General features: G+C 36.5%; 1 protein-coding gene and 1 long non-coding RNA gene across 3 annotated transcripts; both read right to left on the bottom strand.

The window, feature by feature from the left end:
• Positions 1 to 2,323: 2,323 nt before the first annotated feature.
• LOC120088301 (uncharacterized) lies at positions 2,324 to 5,001 on the bottom strand. Of its 2 annotated transcripts, XR_005484892.2 has the most exons (6): positions 4,517 to 4,996; positions 4,357 to 4,422; positions 4,181 to 4,272; positions 4,031 to 4,095; positions 3,248 to 3,365; positions 2,324 to 2,734 (listed from the first exon to the last, which is right to left on the bottom strand). It is a non-coding gene; the product is annotated as an uncharacterized LOC120088301 (long non-coding RNA). The 2 variants fall into 2 exon arrangements; XR_005484893.2 differs by lacking the exon at positions 2,324 to 2,734 and having other exon boundaries at positions 3,105 to 3,365; positions 4,517 to 5,001.
• A 12,405-nt stretch (positions 5,002 to 17,406) lies between these two features.
• On the bottom strand, positions 17,407 to 19,455 carry LOC120089057 (cyclin-A1-1-like). The gene is made up of 6 exons (XM_090306377.1): positions 19,063 to 19,455; positions 18,913 to 19,003; positions 18,715 to 18,807; positions 18,492 to 18,627; positions 18,247 to 18,399; positions 17,407 to 18,144 (listed from the first exon to the last, which is right to left on the bottom strand). The coding sequence occupies exons 1-6, from the start codon at positions 19,453 to 19,455 to the stop codon at positions 17,898 to 17,900; spliced, it is 1,113 nt and encodes a 370-aa protein (XP_090162503.1). The 3' UTR covers positions 17,407 to 17,897.
• Positions 19,456 to 19,694: the final 239 nt, after the last annotated feature.

Here is a 19,694-nt window from a genome sequence, read left to right as displayed (position 1 = left end):
TAAAGAACGACACAACCTTGATTGAAAGATATGTTTTTCTTCAAATGAGGTAACTATTTGAATGATTACAAATAGTATATAAATATATGGTTTTTTTCACAAAAACATAAAGAATGGTTTCTCTAAATGTCATCTCCTCAATTCATATCTTTCTATATATAACTACTCATGGCTAAACTGTTGTGCATTTATAGGCTAGTAATTTATATTATTTTGGGAGACAATTGTTCGGACACTTTGAACACTGTTGTGGGTGAATTTAGACCAGAAAAAATATACCAAAAAAAGATAAGTGAAGATAAATACAAGATAATGTGCACTTAATTCAAATAAGTCAAGTGCTAACTAATTAATTAGCTTATCATATCTAATCTTCATTTATTAAGATTAGGAAATATCCATCTCATCCTTATTATAAGAGAAAAATGTATACTTTATCTCATTCCTCCTATAAATACATAATTATAACTCTCCATATGAGGTTACAAAAACTAGAACTTGATATGGGTTCTAGATCTTATTCTAGAACTTAAACTTCTGACTTTTTCTCTATTCTACAATTCTGATTTCTAACTTTAGTATCAGAGTTATTTTTCTTTGTTTTGCAGGTTATCTCTTCCCCAAATCACAAATCTACTATTGATGTCACGTGAAGGTTAGGTATGTTTTTCCTTTGCTAAAATTTGGTATCAACAGCTGGGACCGTTTGTGGAGATGAAAGTGCTTTCCCTTTCTATTCCAAAATTATGAAATCAAGGCCACTTGAACTTGTTTGCAATTTAGCTTAAGGAAAAAGTCATGTGGTAAAAGACATCGGGAATTTCACATCCATAAAGTCATAAACCAAAGAAAAGAGAGATTCCAAAGGAAAAAAAAAGTATCTTATGGTAAAAGACATCGGATAATGTAACCCATTGTTAAGAACCAACAAAAAAGGAAATCTTACACGCTAGAACAAACAAGATCATGACATATATGCAAAATACTGAGGGCTTAGATTGGAAGAAAAAATAAAGCGCCTTTTAACCTTGAAGATTTTTATCAGAATACGAAATTCCAAATAAGTTTTATTTCAAACTTGAAATTTTCCTGACCCTACATTGAAAATTATTAGCGAATTTGTTTAAATCTCATCCTATTAATTGTTAACTAAAATATACATAGCTATTTTGTTATAATCTTCTTTTTTTTTTTTTTTTTTTTTTTTAATCTTTGTAAAATTGTGTGCTCTAAGAAAATAGTATTGTAAAATTGAGTTCCAAATGTCCAACTTATAACAATTAAAAAAACTAAACCATGGATTTCAATTTAGAAGAGGGGCTAATGTTGTGGCCGTGAATTTAGACTGACGAAATAGGTAAAAAATCAAGGAAAATAAGTGAAGGTAATTATAAGATAATATGGACTTAATTCAAATAGGTCAAGTGCTAGCTAATTCAGTTATCTTATCATATCTAATCCTAATTGATTAGAATTAGGAAAGATCCATTTCATCCTTATCATAAGAGGAAAAGGTGAACTCTATCTCATTCTCCATATAAATACGTAATTATAACTTCATGTGAGGGAGCTTAATCTGGAATCTAGATCTTAGTTGAAAACTAAAAATTCCGATTTTTCTTCATTCTACAATTATGATCTCTAACTTTGGCTCTAGAGTTATTTTTCTTTGTTTCGTAGGTCATCTCTTCTTATAAATTTACTGTTGCTGTCATGTGAAGGTTTGGTGCGTTTTTTCTTGTCCAAAATTTGGCATGATCGTTAAGCACCATAGATAACAAAAAAAGTTGGTAACAAGTCTCCCTTTAAATGATTATATTATTCTCTTCTTGATTATTCTTTCCTTCGTATTTTTGGTTGTACTTGTGATCCTCTTCTTAGACGTTATAATCAAATAAATTTCAATATTGTGCTACACAGTGGCTACCAAGGATATTTGTGCTATGATCCATCCAAAGCAAAATTCTATATTTCCAAACATATTGTCCTTGATGAACATGTTATTCCTTTTGTTCAAACCTCTTCCTCACATCTTTCTAATTCTCCTACTCCCCCACAATCCATTATTCCTAATATAATTTCTTATTTTTGCCACTAATATTGTTGTTCATAATCCTGATTCTTCACCAAACTAACATTCTATAACTACTGAACCATTACCATATCTCAACCTTCTACCATACTCTACTACTTCTTGACATAGTGATTGTTTACCACAAACTTCGAATTATACGGTTGAAAAATGCAATAGAATAACTTGTTACTCAATATACGGACGTTAAACAGAAAGTACTGACAAAAATACCAACAACAAGTAAACAAGTAAAGAAACGCAACAATTGGCAACCCAGTTTGATGATAAACGCCTACATCTGGGGGGCAAAGTGCCCAGGAAAAATAATCCACTAATATTAAAAAGTTAAGCAGTTTACAACATGGTATTTATCTGTAGTATACCAACTACTACAGTGGCTCACATAGAGCTTAACTCACAGATCACCTAGGCTCCCCTTAGATGTGAGACTCCCTTTCAACTGAACTTAGGCTCCACTTTGACACCCGAAAGTGTGTGAGACTCCTCTCAATTTGATTATCTTCCTCTTGGATCAGTGAACTCCCTTAACTGAAAAATCTTAGATTTTCCTAAGATAGAGAACTTCTTCTCGGAAGTTGAGTATTAGTAATCCCTTAAGACTGAGAATCCCTTCTCTGTCAGTGATGGCTTAGACTCCCCCTAAGATTGTGAAACTCTTCTAAGTATTGCGTTCAACAAAGGAAGAACATGCACAATGGAATAGTGAGCAAACGAGCAAGAACACAATGTAGAATAGTTTGGCTAAAGTACAGAAAATGTCTTGCTCAATTAAACAAATGCGACAACTCTAAAATGATTTCAAAACTCACTTTAAATGATTGAATCCAATCATTATTTCTTACAAATAATAAAAGGCTGCACTTCAAAAAAGGAACAAATAGGACTAAATATCATAGACAAATATTTCCTGTAACAACCCGACCCCCAGGACAAAAGTTAGGCCATTACTAAAATACATGCATGCATGACATTTAAAATGACACTCCTTTATGTTGAATTAAATGCTAAATAGACAAGGAAGTTCAAAAGTTCTTTATTAAATGCAAACGTTAAAAACAAGAATAGGGTACCCATAAATCATAAAGGTAAATATTTAAATATGAAAAAAAAAAAAACAATTCTTACTAATAAGTTTCAAACGCCAAAACTAACATTAAGAGAAATATGAAAAGAACTCTAAATCTCATGATGCGGAAGCGTAAAAAAAACTAGTCCCAGTGGCTCGATCATGAATTCCTCTTATCCATCGCTAGTGCATCACTACCCTTACCTGAAACAACAACATGAGAAAGAATGAGTATAAAATACTCAGTAAGTAACCCCACTATTGGGGCTAAGCTGGGCATCTATGTCCTCTAGATACCCACCTCTGGCACATATACACATGAAACAAGAAGGAGACAGAGTTAAATATGCCCACTACCTCTGGTGAATCCCGAAGGAGACACAAATTGGTGAATCCCGAAGGAAACACAAACTGGTGAGTCCCGAAGGAAATACAGACTGGTGAATCCCGAAGGAGACACAAAATCTAAAGGGCATCTAACTAATCAGTAAGGACATTCACACAGTCTTGACATCAAAATCACCATCGTACGAATCTATGACATACATGTAATCCTCAATACCATGGCTCTACCACATACACATATACCTCAACAGTATGGTTCTACAACATACATGTATACCTTAACATCATAGTTCTACAACATGCATGTATAACTCACATCAACAGATTGGATATAATCATATGGAAACACATACCATCTCATACTAGCATTCAAGTGTCTATGTGCATATTTAAATAATTCAGACCTCGTGCCAGAACATGCTTTGATTCAGATCATACTAACATTTTACCATAACATACACTTATCATGCTAGCATACAACTAAAGCCTGGCCCGTGGGCAGTTCCAGTAGTAAGATTACTTACCTTAATCGAAATTCCACAGATAAAATTAGACAACCAAACGATGACAGCGATTTGAAGTAACGACCCTAACATACGAATACAACCATTAAATTTCAGTTAAAAAATAATCGCGAAATCTCAGATTCAAATCCAAAATACCCAAAAGGTTACCCAAAGAACTTGATCAACAACCACTCCCAAGATTTTGACTCCAAAATCTCCTTCTAACAGATTTTAAATCCCAATGGACGACGACTTGGAACCTTAAAGATACAAGAGTTAAAGTCAAACTTAATTTAGTAATTAAAGCGTGCCCATAAACCAACAATAAGGACCATAACTCTTACCAAAACTCTTGTCGAACGATCTCGAATCCACTGGACAGTCGCTGTTGTAATTTCCCAAGCTCAAATCTAAAATCAAAATACTGCGACTAATTTAATCTTTATTCCAACTTAGCGGGCATCCAAAATCTTTCAAGAAATCCAACAACAAAATAGATCTTACCAAAATCTAAGAGTCCGACGAAGACCCACGCAACAGAAGATAAGCAGCGCGACGATGGACGGTGGAGAAACCAGTTGGAGGCGGCAGCAACTCAAGCTGCTAGGAGAGGGCGACGGTGTGCGGTGGTCAGGAGGCTGGAGCTGTGGCGGCGTGGGCGACTCAGACCGGCTGGGCGAGATCGGCACGATCGATGGTGGAGAAACTGTCTAGAGGCGGCAACGACTCAAGCTACTGGGAGACGGCGACGGTGTGCGGTGGTCAGAAGGCTGGAGCGGCATCGTCGTGGGCGACTCAGACTGGCTGGGCGAGATCGGTGCAGCACGCGGCGGTGATGTTTGTGGCTAGAAGCGGTGGGCTGAAGGCACGTGAACGGCAAAAAAAAAAAAAAAAAAAAAAAAAAAAAAAAAAACTTTGGGGGAAAGGGGGAGGGTTCAGCGTGCGTGAGGGAGAAGAGATGGGTTTCTTTTATTTAAAAAAAAAATAATAACTAAAAAGAAAATAGTATAATTACATTTAAATCATTTCCTTCATCCACTTTATACTATTTATTTCCTTACCTTTTCAAAAGAAAATTAATTCCTTCCATTAATTTTCAAATTGAATTTAAAAAACTGAATAATTTTTACGCCAACACTTAAATTCTCGCACTTATACTTGAAGTCCAAAATTCTAAAAATGCCCTCCAACTAATGACAATTACTGAATTTTTAAATAATAAAGTTACTGAAATTACACTATTATTAAATAAAATGTGTGGGGTGTTATATTCTTCCCCCCCCCCCCAAAGAACTTTCGTCCTTGAAATTTCATCCTTGAAAAAGCTCCGGGTATTGGGCCTTCATCTCATCCTCTTGCTCCCAGGTAGCTTCCCTGAACTGGTAATTCTGCCACAGGACTTTCACAAAAGCAATTTCTCGGCGGCGCAATGTTTTTGCCTCTCTAGCAAGAATCTCTATGGGCTTCTCCTCGTAGCTCAAGTTGTCATTCAACTGTAAGGGCTCGTAGTCAACTACATGGGACGGGTCTGTTACATACTTCCTTAGCATCGAAACATGGAAGACATTATGAACTGAAGACAGTGCTGGGGGAAAAGCCAAACGGTAAACTACAGGGCCAACTCGTTCTAGGACCTTGAAAGGTCCAATGAATCTCAGACTCAACTTTCCCTTCCTGCCAAACCTCAGGATACCTTTCATGGGTACCACTTTTAAGAACACTTTCACACCAGTCTCAAATTGCAGGTCCTTAAGTCTTACATCGACATAACTCTTCTGTCTGCTCTATGTTGTTTGTGTACGAGCCCTGATCTTCTGTATCACCTCATTTGTGGTTTGCACCAATTCAGGTCCTAACAATTTCCTCTCTCCTACCTCATCCCAACACACAGGGGACTTGCAACTCTTCCCATATAAGCCCTCAAAGGGTGACATCCCAATAGTGAACTGGTAGCTATTATTATAAGAAAACTCCATTAAATGCAAGTGAGCATCCCAGCTTCCTGAAAACTCTATGGCACAAGCACGCAACATGTCTTCCAGTATCTGGTTCAATCTCTCTGTCTGCCCATCAGTCTAAGGGTGGAAAGCTGTACTGAAGTCTAACCAGGTCCCCAAAGCTGCCTAGAGACTTTTCTAGAAGTTAGACGTGAAACGAGGGTCTCTGTCTGACACGATGGACACGGGCACTCCATGCAATCTTACCACATTCTTCATGTATATTTGTGCCCACTTATTCACTGAAAAGGTGGGCTTTCCAGGTATGAAATGTGCTAACTTCGTAAGTCTGTCTACAACGACCCATATCACAGTGAAACCTTTGACTGTCCGAGGCAACCCCATGATGAAGTCCATAGATACATGCTCTCACTTCCATTATAGCACACTTAATGGTTGTAACAAGCCTGCTGACTTCTGCCTCGGGGCTTTCACCTGCTGGCACACCAAGAACTTACTGACGAACTCTGCAACCTCTCTTTTCATATCATTCCACCAGTAGTAACATTTCAGGTCCCGATACATCTTGGTGCTACCAGGGTGAATAAAAAACAAGGAACTATGAGCCTCTAACAACAACTTATCTTTAATGTCACTAATTGCTGACACGCATAGAAGCCCTTAATAAAGGAGGCCACCTTCTACTGAAACTGAGAATTCACAATCTTGCCCTGACTCCACCCTACGAACTCTCTCTTCCAGATAAGGGTCGTCTCGCTGCGCATCAATAATCTTCTGCATTAGACTCGGTCGCACCGACAACTGTGCTGACTGTGCCGTGACCCTTCCCATAGCCACTGCAATCTCTACCCCCTCCAGTTCCCTTCACAAGTGAGTCTGTCTAGTAATAAAGGCTACTGAATGGGCCACCTTTCTGCTTAAAGCATCTGCCACTATATTTACTTTTTCGAGTGGTATAAAATTTCACAGTCATAATCCTTCACCAGTTCCAACCACCTTCTTTGCCTCATGTTTAACTCTTTCTGAGTGATAAAGTACTTCAAACTCTTGTGGTCGGTGAAGATCTGTATCTTCTCTCCATATAAGTAATGTCTCCAGATCTTGAGAGCAAAAACTACTGCTGCTAAATCCAAGTCATGCATGGGATAATTCTGTTCATGTTTCTTTAACTGACGTGAAGCATAAGCAACTACTCTACCCTGCTGCATCAATACACATCCCAAACCCTTCTTGGACACATCACTGTAAATGACAAAAACCACCTGATCCATCCGGTACTGTAAGAACTGGGGCTAAAACCAGCCTCTGCTTGAGGTTCTGGAAATTTTTTTCACAAGCCTCATTCCAAACAAATGTTGCTCCCTTTCAAGTCAACTGAGTTAATGGGGCGACTATGCGAGAGAAGTATTTTACAAATCGTTTAAGTAGCCTTCTAACCCCAGAAAACTGCACACCTTACTGACTGTGGTTGGACGAGCCCAACTGGTAACTGCCTCAACCTTTGTAGGATCCACAGAGGCACCTTCCTTCGATACTACATGCCCTAGGAAAGACACCTACTTCAACCAAAATTCACATTCAGAAAACTTAGCATATAGCTTATTAGCCCTCAACGTCTCCAAAACTTTCCGCAAATGCTCCTCATGCTCGGCCTCTATCTTGGAATAAATCAAGATGTCATCAATAAAAATAATCACGAAGGTGTTAAGGACTTCCTTGAACACCCTATTCATCAAATCCATGAACACTGCTGGTGCATTTGTTAGACCGAACGACATCACTATGAACTCATAATGTCCATACCTCGAACGAAAAGCTGTCTTGGGTATGTCACTATCCTTTATTTTTAGCTGGTGGTATCCTGATCGGAGATCAATCTTAGAGAATACCGTAGCTCCCTACAACTGGTTAAACAAATCATTGATCTTGGGAAGGGGATACTTGTTCTTGACGGTCACCTTGTTCAACTCTCTGTAATCAATGCACAGATGTAACAATCCATCATTCTTTTTCACAAACTAAATAGGTGCACCCCATGGTGACACGCTAGGGCGTATGAAACCCTTGTCCAACAACTCCTACAATTGGACCTTCAGTTCCTTCAACTCTGCCGGGGCCATCCTGTATGGAGCCTTCGAAATAGGGGTTGTTCCTGGCTTCAATTTAATGACAAAATCTATCTCCCGCTGCGGGTGTAGTCCGGGAAGATCTTCTGGAAAAACATCTGAAAAATCTCTCACTATTGGCTCTGAAGTCTAGGTGACTTCATTCTCTTTAGTGTCTACCACACTGGCCATAAAGCCCCAGGCTCCTTGGTCAAATAGTCTACTGGCCTTCAATGCGGATATCACTTTGGGTAGGACTACGGTCCCAACCCCTTTAAACTTAAAACTGGCTCCTTAGGAGGGTTAAAGATGACCTTCTTATGGGAGCAATCTATGCTGGAATGATTAGCAGCTAACCAATCCATGCCCAATATAACATCAAAATCGCACATGTCTAAAATTATCAGGGTTACATCTAATGCGCGATTGGCTACCTCTACCTGACATGGTTTTATCTTTTCTGTAGCTAACATGATCTCTTCTGATGGAGTGGAAATGGACAATGCAAATGGCAAAGGTTCTGAGTCTAACATGGCAGGCCTCACAAATACAGCAGATATAAATGAGTGCGAAGAGCTAGAGTCAAATAAAACAAGAGCATGGTGTCCCAAAATGGGAAGTGTACCTGTCACCATGGTGCTTGACTTTTCGGACTCCACGTCGAGTGGTGGAAAATACCCTCCCCTACTGTTGTTGGCGGCTCGGGCCTCCCTGGAATGAACTTACGGGCTGGCCTCTGTGCTCAGGCGCATTCCTCCTCGGGCTTCTATCTGACATATGCCCCTTTTGGCCACATCGGAAACAAATCCCAGAGCCGGCTAGACAACGTCCTTAGTGTTGCTTACCACAAGTGGTACATATCGGCCTGTTCTCCCTGTCAGTTACAGCCTGGGAACCCTATTGTCCCTACTGACGTGGAACATTCACTATGTTCTGGCTCCTTTGCTGATGTTCAGGAGCCCTATGTTCGGCCTTCCTTTTCTGCTTTGTGGAGGTCCCAATCCTGAGCGACCTCCTGTATTCCTCTCCCACCTGGGAGTCGGCATCAATCCTCATGGCAGCCCGTAATGCCGCAGCATATGTCTTGAGATCCAAGGCATGCACCATCCCTCGCAGTCTGCTCCTCAGGCCCTGATAAATCTCTCAGTTCTTGCTGCCTGGGTGGCTACTAGTTCAGGAATAAAGCGAGACAGCTTATCAAATTCCTGCTCATATTCATCCACCAACATAACCCCCTGCCTCAAGTTCAAGAATTCTGCCTGTTTATTGTATCGGGTGTTGGCTGAAAAGTACTTCTCATAAAAGTGTTCCTTGAACTTCTCCCAGGTTGCAAGTTCACCACTAGTATCAATCATCTTTTCTGCTGAACGCCACCAGATTTTTGCATTACCAGTTAGCATGAAGACTGCGCATTAAAACTTGTGCTCTTTCGGGCACCTCATAAAACGGAATATTGTCTCAATAGATGACAGCCACATCTCTGCATTGATGGGGTCCCCTAACGATCCATCAAAGGGGCGAGGGTCATACTTCCGGAAGTCTCTCAACGATCCATCTTTGAGTTAATGGGTCTGTTGTAACGGCTCGAGTGGCACCGATTCCTTCTGAGCCTGGGTCTGGGCGGGCTGTCCTGCCATCATGCTACGGATTAGTTCCTGCAGCTTTCCTATTAAAGCGGTTGCAACAGCTTCACTAATTTTGGCTTCCATTTCCTTTTCATCAACTTGGGTCATAGGTGGAATTGGAGCTGTCAGAGCAGTCTGGCTACTTTCAGCTATCTCTGCTTGCTTTTCTTCTCTAACTGTCTTTCTTGTTCTAGGTTTAGGTTCCATGTTCTATCATAAATTCGTATGTTAACTAACTATTTCTGGGTCTTTCTCAAACATAATGCATTTAAAACACTACATTACTGTTCTCATATATGCAATGAAACTTTCATTAGTAGAACGTACCTGGCGATGACGAGGAATCCGTTATTGGGCCACAGGGACTATCTAGACTTACATAGTAAGTTAGTCTATAGAACCCAAAACATGGGCTTTGATACCTACTGTCACGACCCGACCCCGTAGGATTTAAGTTAGGCCGTTACTAAAATACATGCATGCATGACATTTAAAACGATACTCCTTTATGTTGAAATAAATGCTAAATAGATAAGGAAGTTCAAAAGTTCTTTATTAAATGTAAACGTTAAAAACAAAAATAAGTTACCCATAAATCATAAAGGTAAATAAATAAGTATGAAAAAAAAAAATTCTTACTAACAAGTTTCAAACGTCAAAACTAACATTAAGAGAAACATGAAAAGAACTCTAAATCTCATGATGTGGAAGCATAAAAAAAATTAGTCCCAGTGGCTTGATCATGAATTCCTCTTGTCCATCACTGGTGCATCTCTACCCTTACCTGAAACAACAACATGAGAAAGAATGAGTATAAAATATTCAGTAAGTAACCCCACTACTGGAGTCAGGCTGAGCATCTATGTCCTCTAGATACCCACCTCTAACACATATACACATGAAATAAGAAGGAGACTGAGTCCTATCCTACTGTAGTTAAGTATGCCCACTACCTCTGGTGAATCCCGAAGGAGACACAAACTGGTGAATCCCGAAGGAAACACAGACTGGTGAATCCCGAAGGAGACACAAACTGGTAAATCCCAAGGGAGACATAAAATCTAATGGACATCTAACTAATCAGTAAGGACATTCACATAGTCTCAACATCAAAATCACCACCGTACGAATCTATGACATACATGTAATCCTCAATACCATGGCTCTACCACATACACATATACCTCAATAGCATGGTTTTACAATATACATGTATACCTTAACATCATAGTTCTAGAGCATACATGTATACCTCACATCAGCAGATCAGATACAATCATATGGAAACACATACTATCTCATACTAGCATTCAAGTGTCTATGTGCATATTTAAATAACAATAATAATAATAATAACAATAATAACAATAATAACAATAATAAGAATAATAATAATAACAATAATAATAACAATAATAATAACAATAATAATAACAATAAGAATAACAATAAGAATAATAAGAATAAGAAAAATAAGAATAAGAATAATAACAAGAATAATAATAACAAGAATAATAACAAGAAGAATAATAACAATAATAATAATAACAATAATAATAATAACAACAATAATAACAATAATAACAATAAGAACAATAAGAACAATAAGAACAATAACAACAATAACAACAATAACAACAAGAAGAACAATAACAACAAGAAGAACAAGAATAACAATAACAACAAGAAGAACAATAACAATAACAACAAGAATAACAAGAATAACAATAACAACAAGAAGAACAATAACAATAACAACAAGAAGAACAAGAATAACAATAACAACAAGAAGAACAAGAATAACAATAACAATAACAACAAGAAGAACAACAACAACAATAACAACAACAATAACAACAAGAACAACAAGAACAACAAGAACAACAAGAAGAACAAGAAGAACAAGAACAACAAGAACAACAACAACAACAACAACAACAACAACAACAACAACAACAACAACAACAACAACAACAACAACAACAACAACAACAACAACAACAACAACAACAATAAAAAGGAAATAGTATAATTACATTTAAATCATTTCCTTAATCTACTTTATACTATTTATTTCCTTTCCTTTTCAAAAGAAAATTAATTCCTTCCATTAAATTTCAAATTGAATTTCAAAAATTGAATAATTTTTACGCCAACACTTAAATTCCCGTACTTATACTTGAAGTCCAAAATTCCAAAAATGCCCTCCAACTAATGACAATTACTGAATTTTTAAATAATAAAGTTACTGAAATTACACTATTATTAAATAAAATGTGCATGGTGTTATATTCTTTCCCCTTTCAAAGAACTTTCATCCTCGAAATTTCATCCTTGAAAAAGCTCCGGGTATTAGGCCTTCATCTCATCCTCTCGCTCCCAGGTAGCTTCCCTGAACTGGTGATTCTGCCACAGGACTTTCACAAAAGCAATTTTTTGGCGGCGCAATGTTTTTACCTCTCTGGTGAGGATCTCTATGGGCTTCTCCTCGTAGCTCAAGTTGTCATTCAACTGTATGGGCTCGTAGTCAACTACATGGGATGGGTTTGTCACATACTTCCTTAGCATCGAAACATGGAAGACATTATGAACTGAAGACAGTGCTGGGGGCAAAGCTAAACGGTAAGCTACAGGGCCAACTCGTTCTAGGACCTCGAAAGGTCCAATAAATCTCGGACTCAACTTTCCCTTCCTGCCAAATCAGATTTGTGTGAAGGACACCAATTATAAATTCCAATCCTATACAAAAGAGCATATTTAACACTTAAGGCAGCTATAGATATTTAAGCCTTACGTGGCCAAGTGGAACAAGCTCCCCCAGTTAACTCAAACACCAAATCTCTTAAAGAAGGACATTGTTTTCTCACATTTTCAGGCACATTATGTCAAAGAAATTGGTTGATCACAACAATAGAGAAAGCAAAAGTATGTTGCCTAATGTGTACCTTTTGAAAATCTGGACTAGTTGATTATGCAAATTCTGAGAGAATATTTACAATGAATTCACGAACCAGGTGAGGATAGTAGGGCCCCAAGTTCAATTTTTTTTTCAAGACTAACAATTTGAATCAATTCCATAAGCTCATCGCATTCTTGAGTATGATTAGATAATTATTTTTCATCCACAATATTTCGTCTTACAACATACTTCTATAGGCGTGGACTTTATTCAGTGTGAAAAGAGACCCCATCCAAAGGCATAGAAAGGACATTAGTCATAGATGGTTGTTTTCTTTTGGTTTGAGTAGTGATCTAGTGACTCGAATAGAGCCTGTAGCTTCTTTGTCTTTGGTGTTGGGATTGGTGTCTTAATTCTCCCAGAGTCTCGTTGTTTGTAATTATACATATTGTTTTATGAATAAAATAACTGTTATTTCATTCTGACTTTTACTCATATCCAATAAACAAAGCTCCATGGTTATCTTATGTAAACTTAAACATGTATATGTGATATACAAGTGGATTATGCCTTAAGTGATAACCTAAATAGGTTTGTAGTATAAGGATTAAGGTGGGATACCCGATCCTTGTGACACTACAGATATGACCCGCTTTGTAGAGATTTGCAAGAGTTGTAAACTGCTATAGATGGTAAATCCTGACCATTCATGTGGAGACATGTGAGCGGGGGTGCCCTATACAAAGAGTTTGTATAACACCGGATCACGAGATGACTAGACTCTGTATATAACGCCTTTGATACTGGCGACTTACATCTCACTTAAACGACCATAGGTGACACGACCTCAATCCTGAGTGTTTTGGGAACTACTGCCTTTAAGGGCGGTCATTTGATTAGTATGGATGAGAGTGGCCAAATTGCCAACTCAACATACCTACCTTTTTGGGGACTTGTCTGATTTGGGAGCTGGGAACTCAATACACAAGATGGAATCCACTCCTTCCCCAAAACAGGGGTAAGTAGATAGATTGCTCCATTAAAGGCTGATTCTGGGGCTTGAACATAATGGCCACAACTTCTCTTTGGAAGAGAGGACTCAGTCATAGTAGAAATATGACTTATGTTTATTAGAGGATTCAATGGTACTTAAGGAGTTAGATGTAACCACAGAGTCATAATGGTTATAGGCTGAGCTGTACTTACGAGCGATCTGTGAAGGGTTGTCACACTGTTGATTGGTTAAGATGGACAAATAATATATCTGTGGTAAGGACAATTCAGCTGTCGGTCTTTAGTGGGGTGCCTGGTAGTTAACGGATGGTGAACCCGTGACTAAAGAGTTTAGTCAGTTATTCACTTATTGTTGGAGCTTCGAGCTATAGGTCCATAAGGTCCCCTTGGGAGCTCAATGGATTCAATTTGAGGATCAGTTCTTAGTGTTGATTTTAAATGTTCAAATTGACAAGAGGTAATTCGATTATATAAGATATGATCGTTATGGTGTATGAGATACATCTAGTGGAGGTTTAATGTAAATGAGATTTACATTAAGTACCATGGAATAGAAAGTTTATATGTTTCATGAGATGAAATATTAAAATTATAAGTTATAAATATAGTATGATAAGTTGGTTATCATTTATATATATAATAATATTAATTATTAGATAATTATATCTTTTTCTTTGATAACCAGTTGAGTGAGAGGTTATTGGTAGTTTCATGGTAATCGTGAGATAAAAAGAAAATTGTTTTCCTAATTTTATTAAGGTTGAAAGAAGTTAATTTGCGATTTCCAATCTCGAAAAATACTCATAAATAGTTGACAAGTAAATAAGATTTACTAAGCGACAACTTGGAGTTAGCTAAATGATTGTGGAGTGTTCTTAGTCAATAGACACTCAGCTAAGCGATGTGCTAAACGATCGCATAGCTTTTCCTAAACCATTGGGCATCAACCTATACGTTAGGTTGTTCCTTCTCCCACTTGCTCAATCGTTTACACGATTGTGGTTTCTCCGGTTTTCTGCCTCAAACCAAGTCCACACAGAGCGCACCCTTTGGATTCTCACACTGAGAATACTAAGGTAATCTTCTTGGTGGTGTCATACTCAACTCGACACTGTCAAGATTCTGTGGAGACCGTTGGTGGTGTTCGGGGTGTTCGTGACCTTGGTGATCGCTTAGTTCGAGTACGCGGTATTCGTGTAGTATAACGGTTGTGTTGGACGAATGTTCGTGCAGTGTAGAAGCCATGGGGATCGAATTAAAAGAGAGAATATGCTATAATTGGGTTTGATTTGTGAGAGTGAGTGTGAGAGTAAAAATGGTGAGAAACTCAGAAAGAATGAAATGGGAAAGTGGCTGAATGGGAATTAAGGGAGGAGGGTACCAGAAATTGTGGTGGGAGTTTCTTGTCAAATTCTAACAAACTTTTTAGTTTGAAGACAACACTTTCTTTGGTTTTTCCATGTGGGGTGTGTGGCCCATTTATATTCACACTTCTCTCTAACAACAATTTAGGAAATAATTTAGTAGTTGAGAAGGGTCACTTTCAGACTAGGGCAATATCATGGGTAGTTCATTAATTAATATGGTCAACGTCTTATATGTAAACGTATCATTAGAAATTTCATTGGTATTTCTAATCTAATTCAAAGAAATTTTGTTATGGAGTTCAATTTGAATATTCATTAGTAATTGCTATCATCATCATCATCATCTTGATAATAATTTTGTTTTTAATGTGTATTTTAAAAGTTGTACTTATTTCTAGATAAATTTTTGAATTACCCTAAGAACACATTTATATTCTAAGCAAAAATTCATAAACAATTTTAAAAGCTAAGAAGCTGTTTTATAACCAATTCGTATTTTGCTTTTGAGTTTTAAAAAATGAGTATTTGTTTTTGTGTTTTCTAGTTTTTCAATTTTAAAAATGTTTTAAATGGCCTTTTTAGTAATCATTTGGTTTTTTATTTTTATTTTTGAAAATTAAGCCTATTTCTTCTACATTTTTTATAATGATTTGCATCTTTATTAAATATAATGGTTGAATTCTTAGCCAAATTTCAAAACAAAAATAATTTTTTAAAAACTACTTTTTTTTAGTTCTCAAAATTTGACTTTGTTTTTTATACCATTGGTGAAAAGAAGGAAGAATTTTGAAGGTGAAAGTAATGTCTATAGGCTTAATTTTAAAAACAAAAACTAAAAACAAAATAGTTACTGAAGAAGGCCTAAAATATTCAAAAATTGCAAAAGAAAAATTGTTTTCAAAATGCTTTATATTTTTTAAAATTGCCCTTGTTTGGATTTCAATAAGGAAAAGACTTAGATGCAACATGACCTGCACCTATCTATGGTGTAGCTCTTGCTTCACCCAAATAAAAACATCCTCATGGCAATTTTCTTTAAAAAAAAAATATATATTTTTTTTATGTGGATAGAAAGATGAGAAGCAAATTATTTAGGTGCAGCTAAGTATTGCTCTTTTAATAAAAATGATGCTCAGATCTCTTGGTGTAGTCCAACGGTCAAAACATGTGATTGTTGATTACCCTCATGTCTATGTTCGAGATTAAAACCCTTCGTATTCTTTTCCCTTTTATTTCTCTTCCATTTTAGTACGATGATTTACATTTTTTATATGAACTTGAATGCTAAATATTGTTGAAAATATTGTTATTTTTACACTTCATTTTTACTCAATTTTTTATTCGAACAAGAATATCTTGAAGTTTAAAAAAAAATAATTTCAAAATTGGAGGTTAAAGGGGTCGGAAAATATTAATAAAATTATTATTTATAAAAATTAAAAAAAAAAAAACTATAACTCTTCACGAGAGAACATGTAAATTTTTTTTTTAATAAAGGACAACCTTGGTCGGAATCTCAGAGCTTGCACATTCTTTTCCCTTTTATTTCTTTTTCATATTTTTTCTAATAAAATTGAATGGTAAATGATGTTGAAAATATTTTATTGTTTAACACTTCATTTTTAATCCTTTTTCATTTGAATGAGAATATCTTGACGTTTGTTTTTTTAAAAAATAATTTTATAATTTAAAGTTAAAAAGTTTAAAAATATGAATAAAATTATTATTTAAAAAAATTGAAAACAACAACTCTTCATGAGGGAACATGTTTTTTTGGTAAAGAATGACACAACCTTGATTGAAAGATATGTTTTTCTTCAAATGAGGTAACTATTTGAATGGTTACAAGTAGTATTTAAATATATGATTTTCTTATCAGTTTAAAAACACACAAAAACATAAAGAATGGTTTCTCTAAATTTTATCTCCACAATTCATATCTTTCTATATATAACTACTCAGGGTTAAAGTGTTGTACATTCATAGGCTGGTAATTTATCTTATCTTAGGAGATGATTGTTCAGAATATTTTGAACACCGTTGTAGGTGAATTTAGACTGGACAAAATAGACAAAAAAAAAAAAAAAACAAGAAATACATCCTAGCATATTTTACTCAAAACTTATCAAGATTTATTCTAAGCTAGCATTTATATTCTATTTAGACAAAAAACAAGAAGTACATCCTTACATAAATCGGCAAACAAAACTTTCCCATTGGGGTCGAATTACGTCAATCTCTCCTTGGGTATATGCATTTTTTGTATACAAAAAGAAAAAAAAAAGATAAACCCAACATAAGTTTACATCATTTATTAAAGTAAAGCTAGTATATAAAAAATAAATAATTTACGTACGGGGCTAGTAATGGGAGTAGTAGGATTATGCACTATTCTATGTATATACTTTTGCACATAGTACCCATATCCTATAGAATCTAATTGACGGGGACACTGCATATAAAGAAGTTGAAAACAATTATTCTTATGTTTGAATGAACATAAATTGTTAAAAAATGAATGTAAATTTTCCTTTACAGGTTTCCATTTTGGAGAAGACTTATGGTGTTAGAGATCGTGTTTGGCTTGCCATGTTTTCAATCCACTAAATAGTTTGAAAACATTAGTTAAACATAAATACTTCAATTAATAGCTAAGAAAGTTCAATTACACTTACATATTTATAACTCCATGAAAATCCTCTTGAACCTTACTTCAAATAGAGTCCAAAACATAAACAAAATTTTCTTGTAGATTGATTACAACTAATATCCAATGGTAACTATAATAAGCAACAAGTTTGAAATATTAATAAGCATATAATGCAATTAAAAATAACTAAAGAACTTGTATTTACTTACCCTGTGTTATATGGAATAAGAACTAATTGGTCAAAATTAGTCAATTCTAGGTTGTTAGCTAAATTTCTAGATCGAATATATAAAATGGTAGGGAAGAAAACATAGATGAGTGGCATACCCATGGTCTCTTAGTTGGAAGTAGTATGAACTTTGCCAAGAAGATCGCCGAGGCAGCTACAAGTGATGGTGCGTAACAAAGCATATTGTATTCTAAAAGAGATAATCCGGCAAGGAAGCTGGCCAAGCATTCCAACTGCATTGATGAAACCTCGTCGGTGGCGCCTTGAGCAGCACGAACAAATCGCCTATACAACGAGAACGATAAATCAGAATTACGAGATCATTAGTAAATGTAGGAAAGTGAAAGAACAGAAGCGTTACCAACATCATCATAGGCATTGACTTACCTTGAGAAACATTTTGGTGTTGGAGCTGTCATTTTGAACATCAAGTTGTTCAAGACAGAAGATTCCATTTGCAATACCTCTTCTTTAAAATATGTGTTATCAGTTATATAACAAAATTCTTCCACTTGAGGCGCGCAGATCTCTTCATATTTTCTGGAAGAATACAATCTTACTAGTTAACATCAGACTATCAAATCAAAAAGAAAGTTAGAGGGAAAAAACCATTAATGGTTTGGGATTCTTACGAAGCAATCATCATGCAATCAACACCAAGCAACTGTAATCGTTGCCGATCCATCGAATTTCCTGATAGGTATCGATCAATGTAGTTCACTGTCAAATATAGAGTATCTGGCACGAGCCTATACTCTTCTGCTACCTACAAATGGAACTTATATAGTTATAGTCAAACCTTAAAGAATGAAGAAATGACTTTGAAAACCAATAATGTCAACAAAAGAAAGTTACCCACAAGTAATTCAATCAGTATGCCACACATATTTAAATTTATTTCCTTCTGAATTTTCTCTATGAAATCTGTAGAAGGCCTTTTCTTTGCTTGAACCAATAACATCACAATGGAAAGAATTTGAGAACAAAGAACTCAAAATAAATCTTTAGATTATACTTCAAATTCTGAAAAAAAAGAGAAGATGATTATCTCCTCAGATGCTCGTAAGTGCTTGTAAATATCACAAGAAATTGTAGCACATTGTTGGGGATCCATGAAATCGGTATCTACATCCAAAACCCATAACTAAATCTATAGATCCACGCCGGCGACCCACCTCTACGATCGAAACCAGCTGGACGTACGGCGAGCTGACCCATCAAAAGAACAACCACAACGAAAAACCATCGGAAAACCAACCAGAGAACACCCGAAGAACAACACCTAACCATGACGAACAACCAAAAGAACAACGCCCAACCACGATGAACAACCACCGGAAGAACACGCGAAGAACAATGGAGAACACCCACGCACTGGCAAAGAACAACGGAGAACGCCCATGCAAAGAACACCCACACACCGACGAAGAACACCCCGAGAACACGCACGCACCGACGAAAACCAACCGAAAAACAATCGGAGAACACCCGCGACGATGACCCACCATGGGAAAATCCCACGACGACGGAGATCCAAGCAACACCAATGACGACAACAATCGGATGTGAGCCTTTTGTGTCATGGTTGTTATGCATGTGATCATATAAAAATTATGTTGAGCCTTTTGGATGTGAGCTATTTGTATAAGTTAATAATGTTTATTAGGTTGGCACTTTAGGAGTTAAGTAAGAATATAAAGGTGGTAAGTGCTGGCGATAGGGCTAGTAACTGCTACCGTCACATCTTCTTCCAGGTTAAGAGGGTGATTTGGGAGGGGCGTGACAAGTTGGTATCAGAGCATATGATTTTGGGAACGATTCATGCATAAGTCTAA

The sequence above is a fragment of the Benincasa hispida genome, chromosome 10, assembly GCF_027475165.1.
Source record: "Benincasa hispida cultivar pf3 chromosome 10, pf3_genome.v1.1, whole genome shotgun sequence".
In the NCBI taxonomy this organism is placed as follows: Eukaryota; Viridiplantae; Streptophyta; class Magnoliopsida; order Cucurbitales; family Cucurbitaceae; genus Benincasa; species Benincasa hispida.
The sequence above is the reverse complement of the archived record's forward strand: the minus strand, read 5'-3'. Positions and strand labels throughout refer to the sequence as shown.

What these genes read in the sequence shown, in the direction of transcription:
- LOC120089057 (XM_090306377.1), bottom strand. Translation starts at nt 19,455, where the DNA reads ATGCATAACAACCATGACACAAAAGGCTCACATCCGATTGTTGTCGTC. An exon ending in TTTTGATGGGTCAGCTCGCC is followed by an intron (nt 19,004 to 19,062) that starts GTACGTCCAGCT and finishes CTATAGATTTAG; the next exon opens with TTATGGGTTTTGGATGTAGA. An exon ending in GATTGCATGATGATTGCTTC is followed by an intron (nt 18,400 to 18,491) that starts GTAAGAATCCCA and finishes GTATTCTTCCAG; the next exon opens with AAAATATGAAGAGATCTGCG.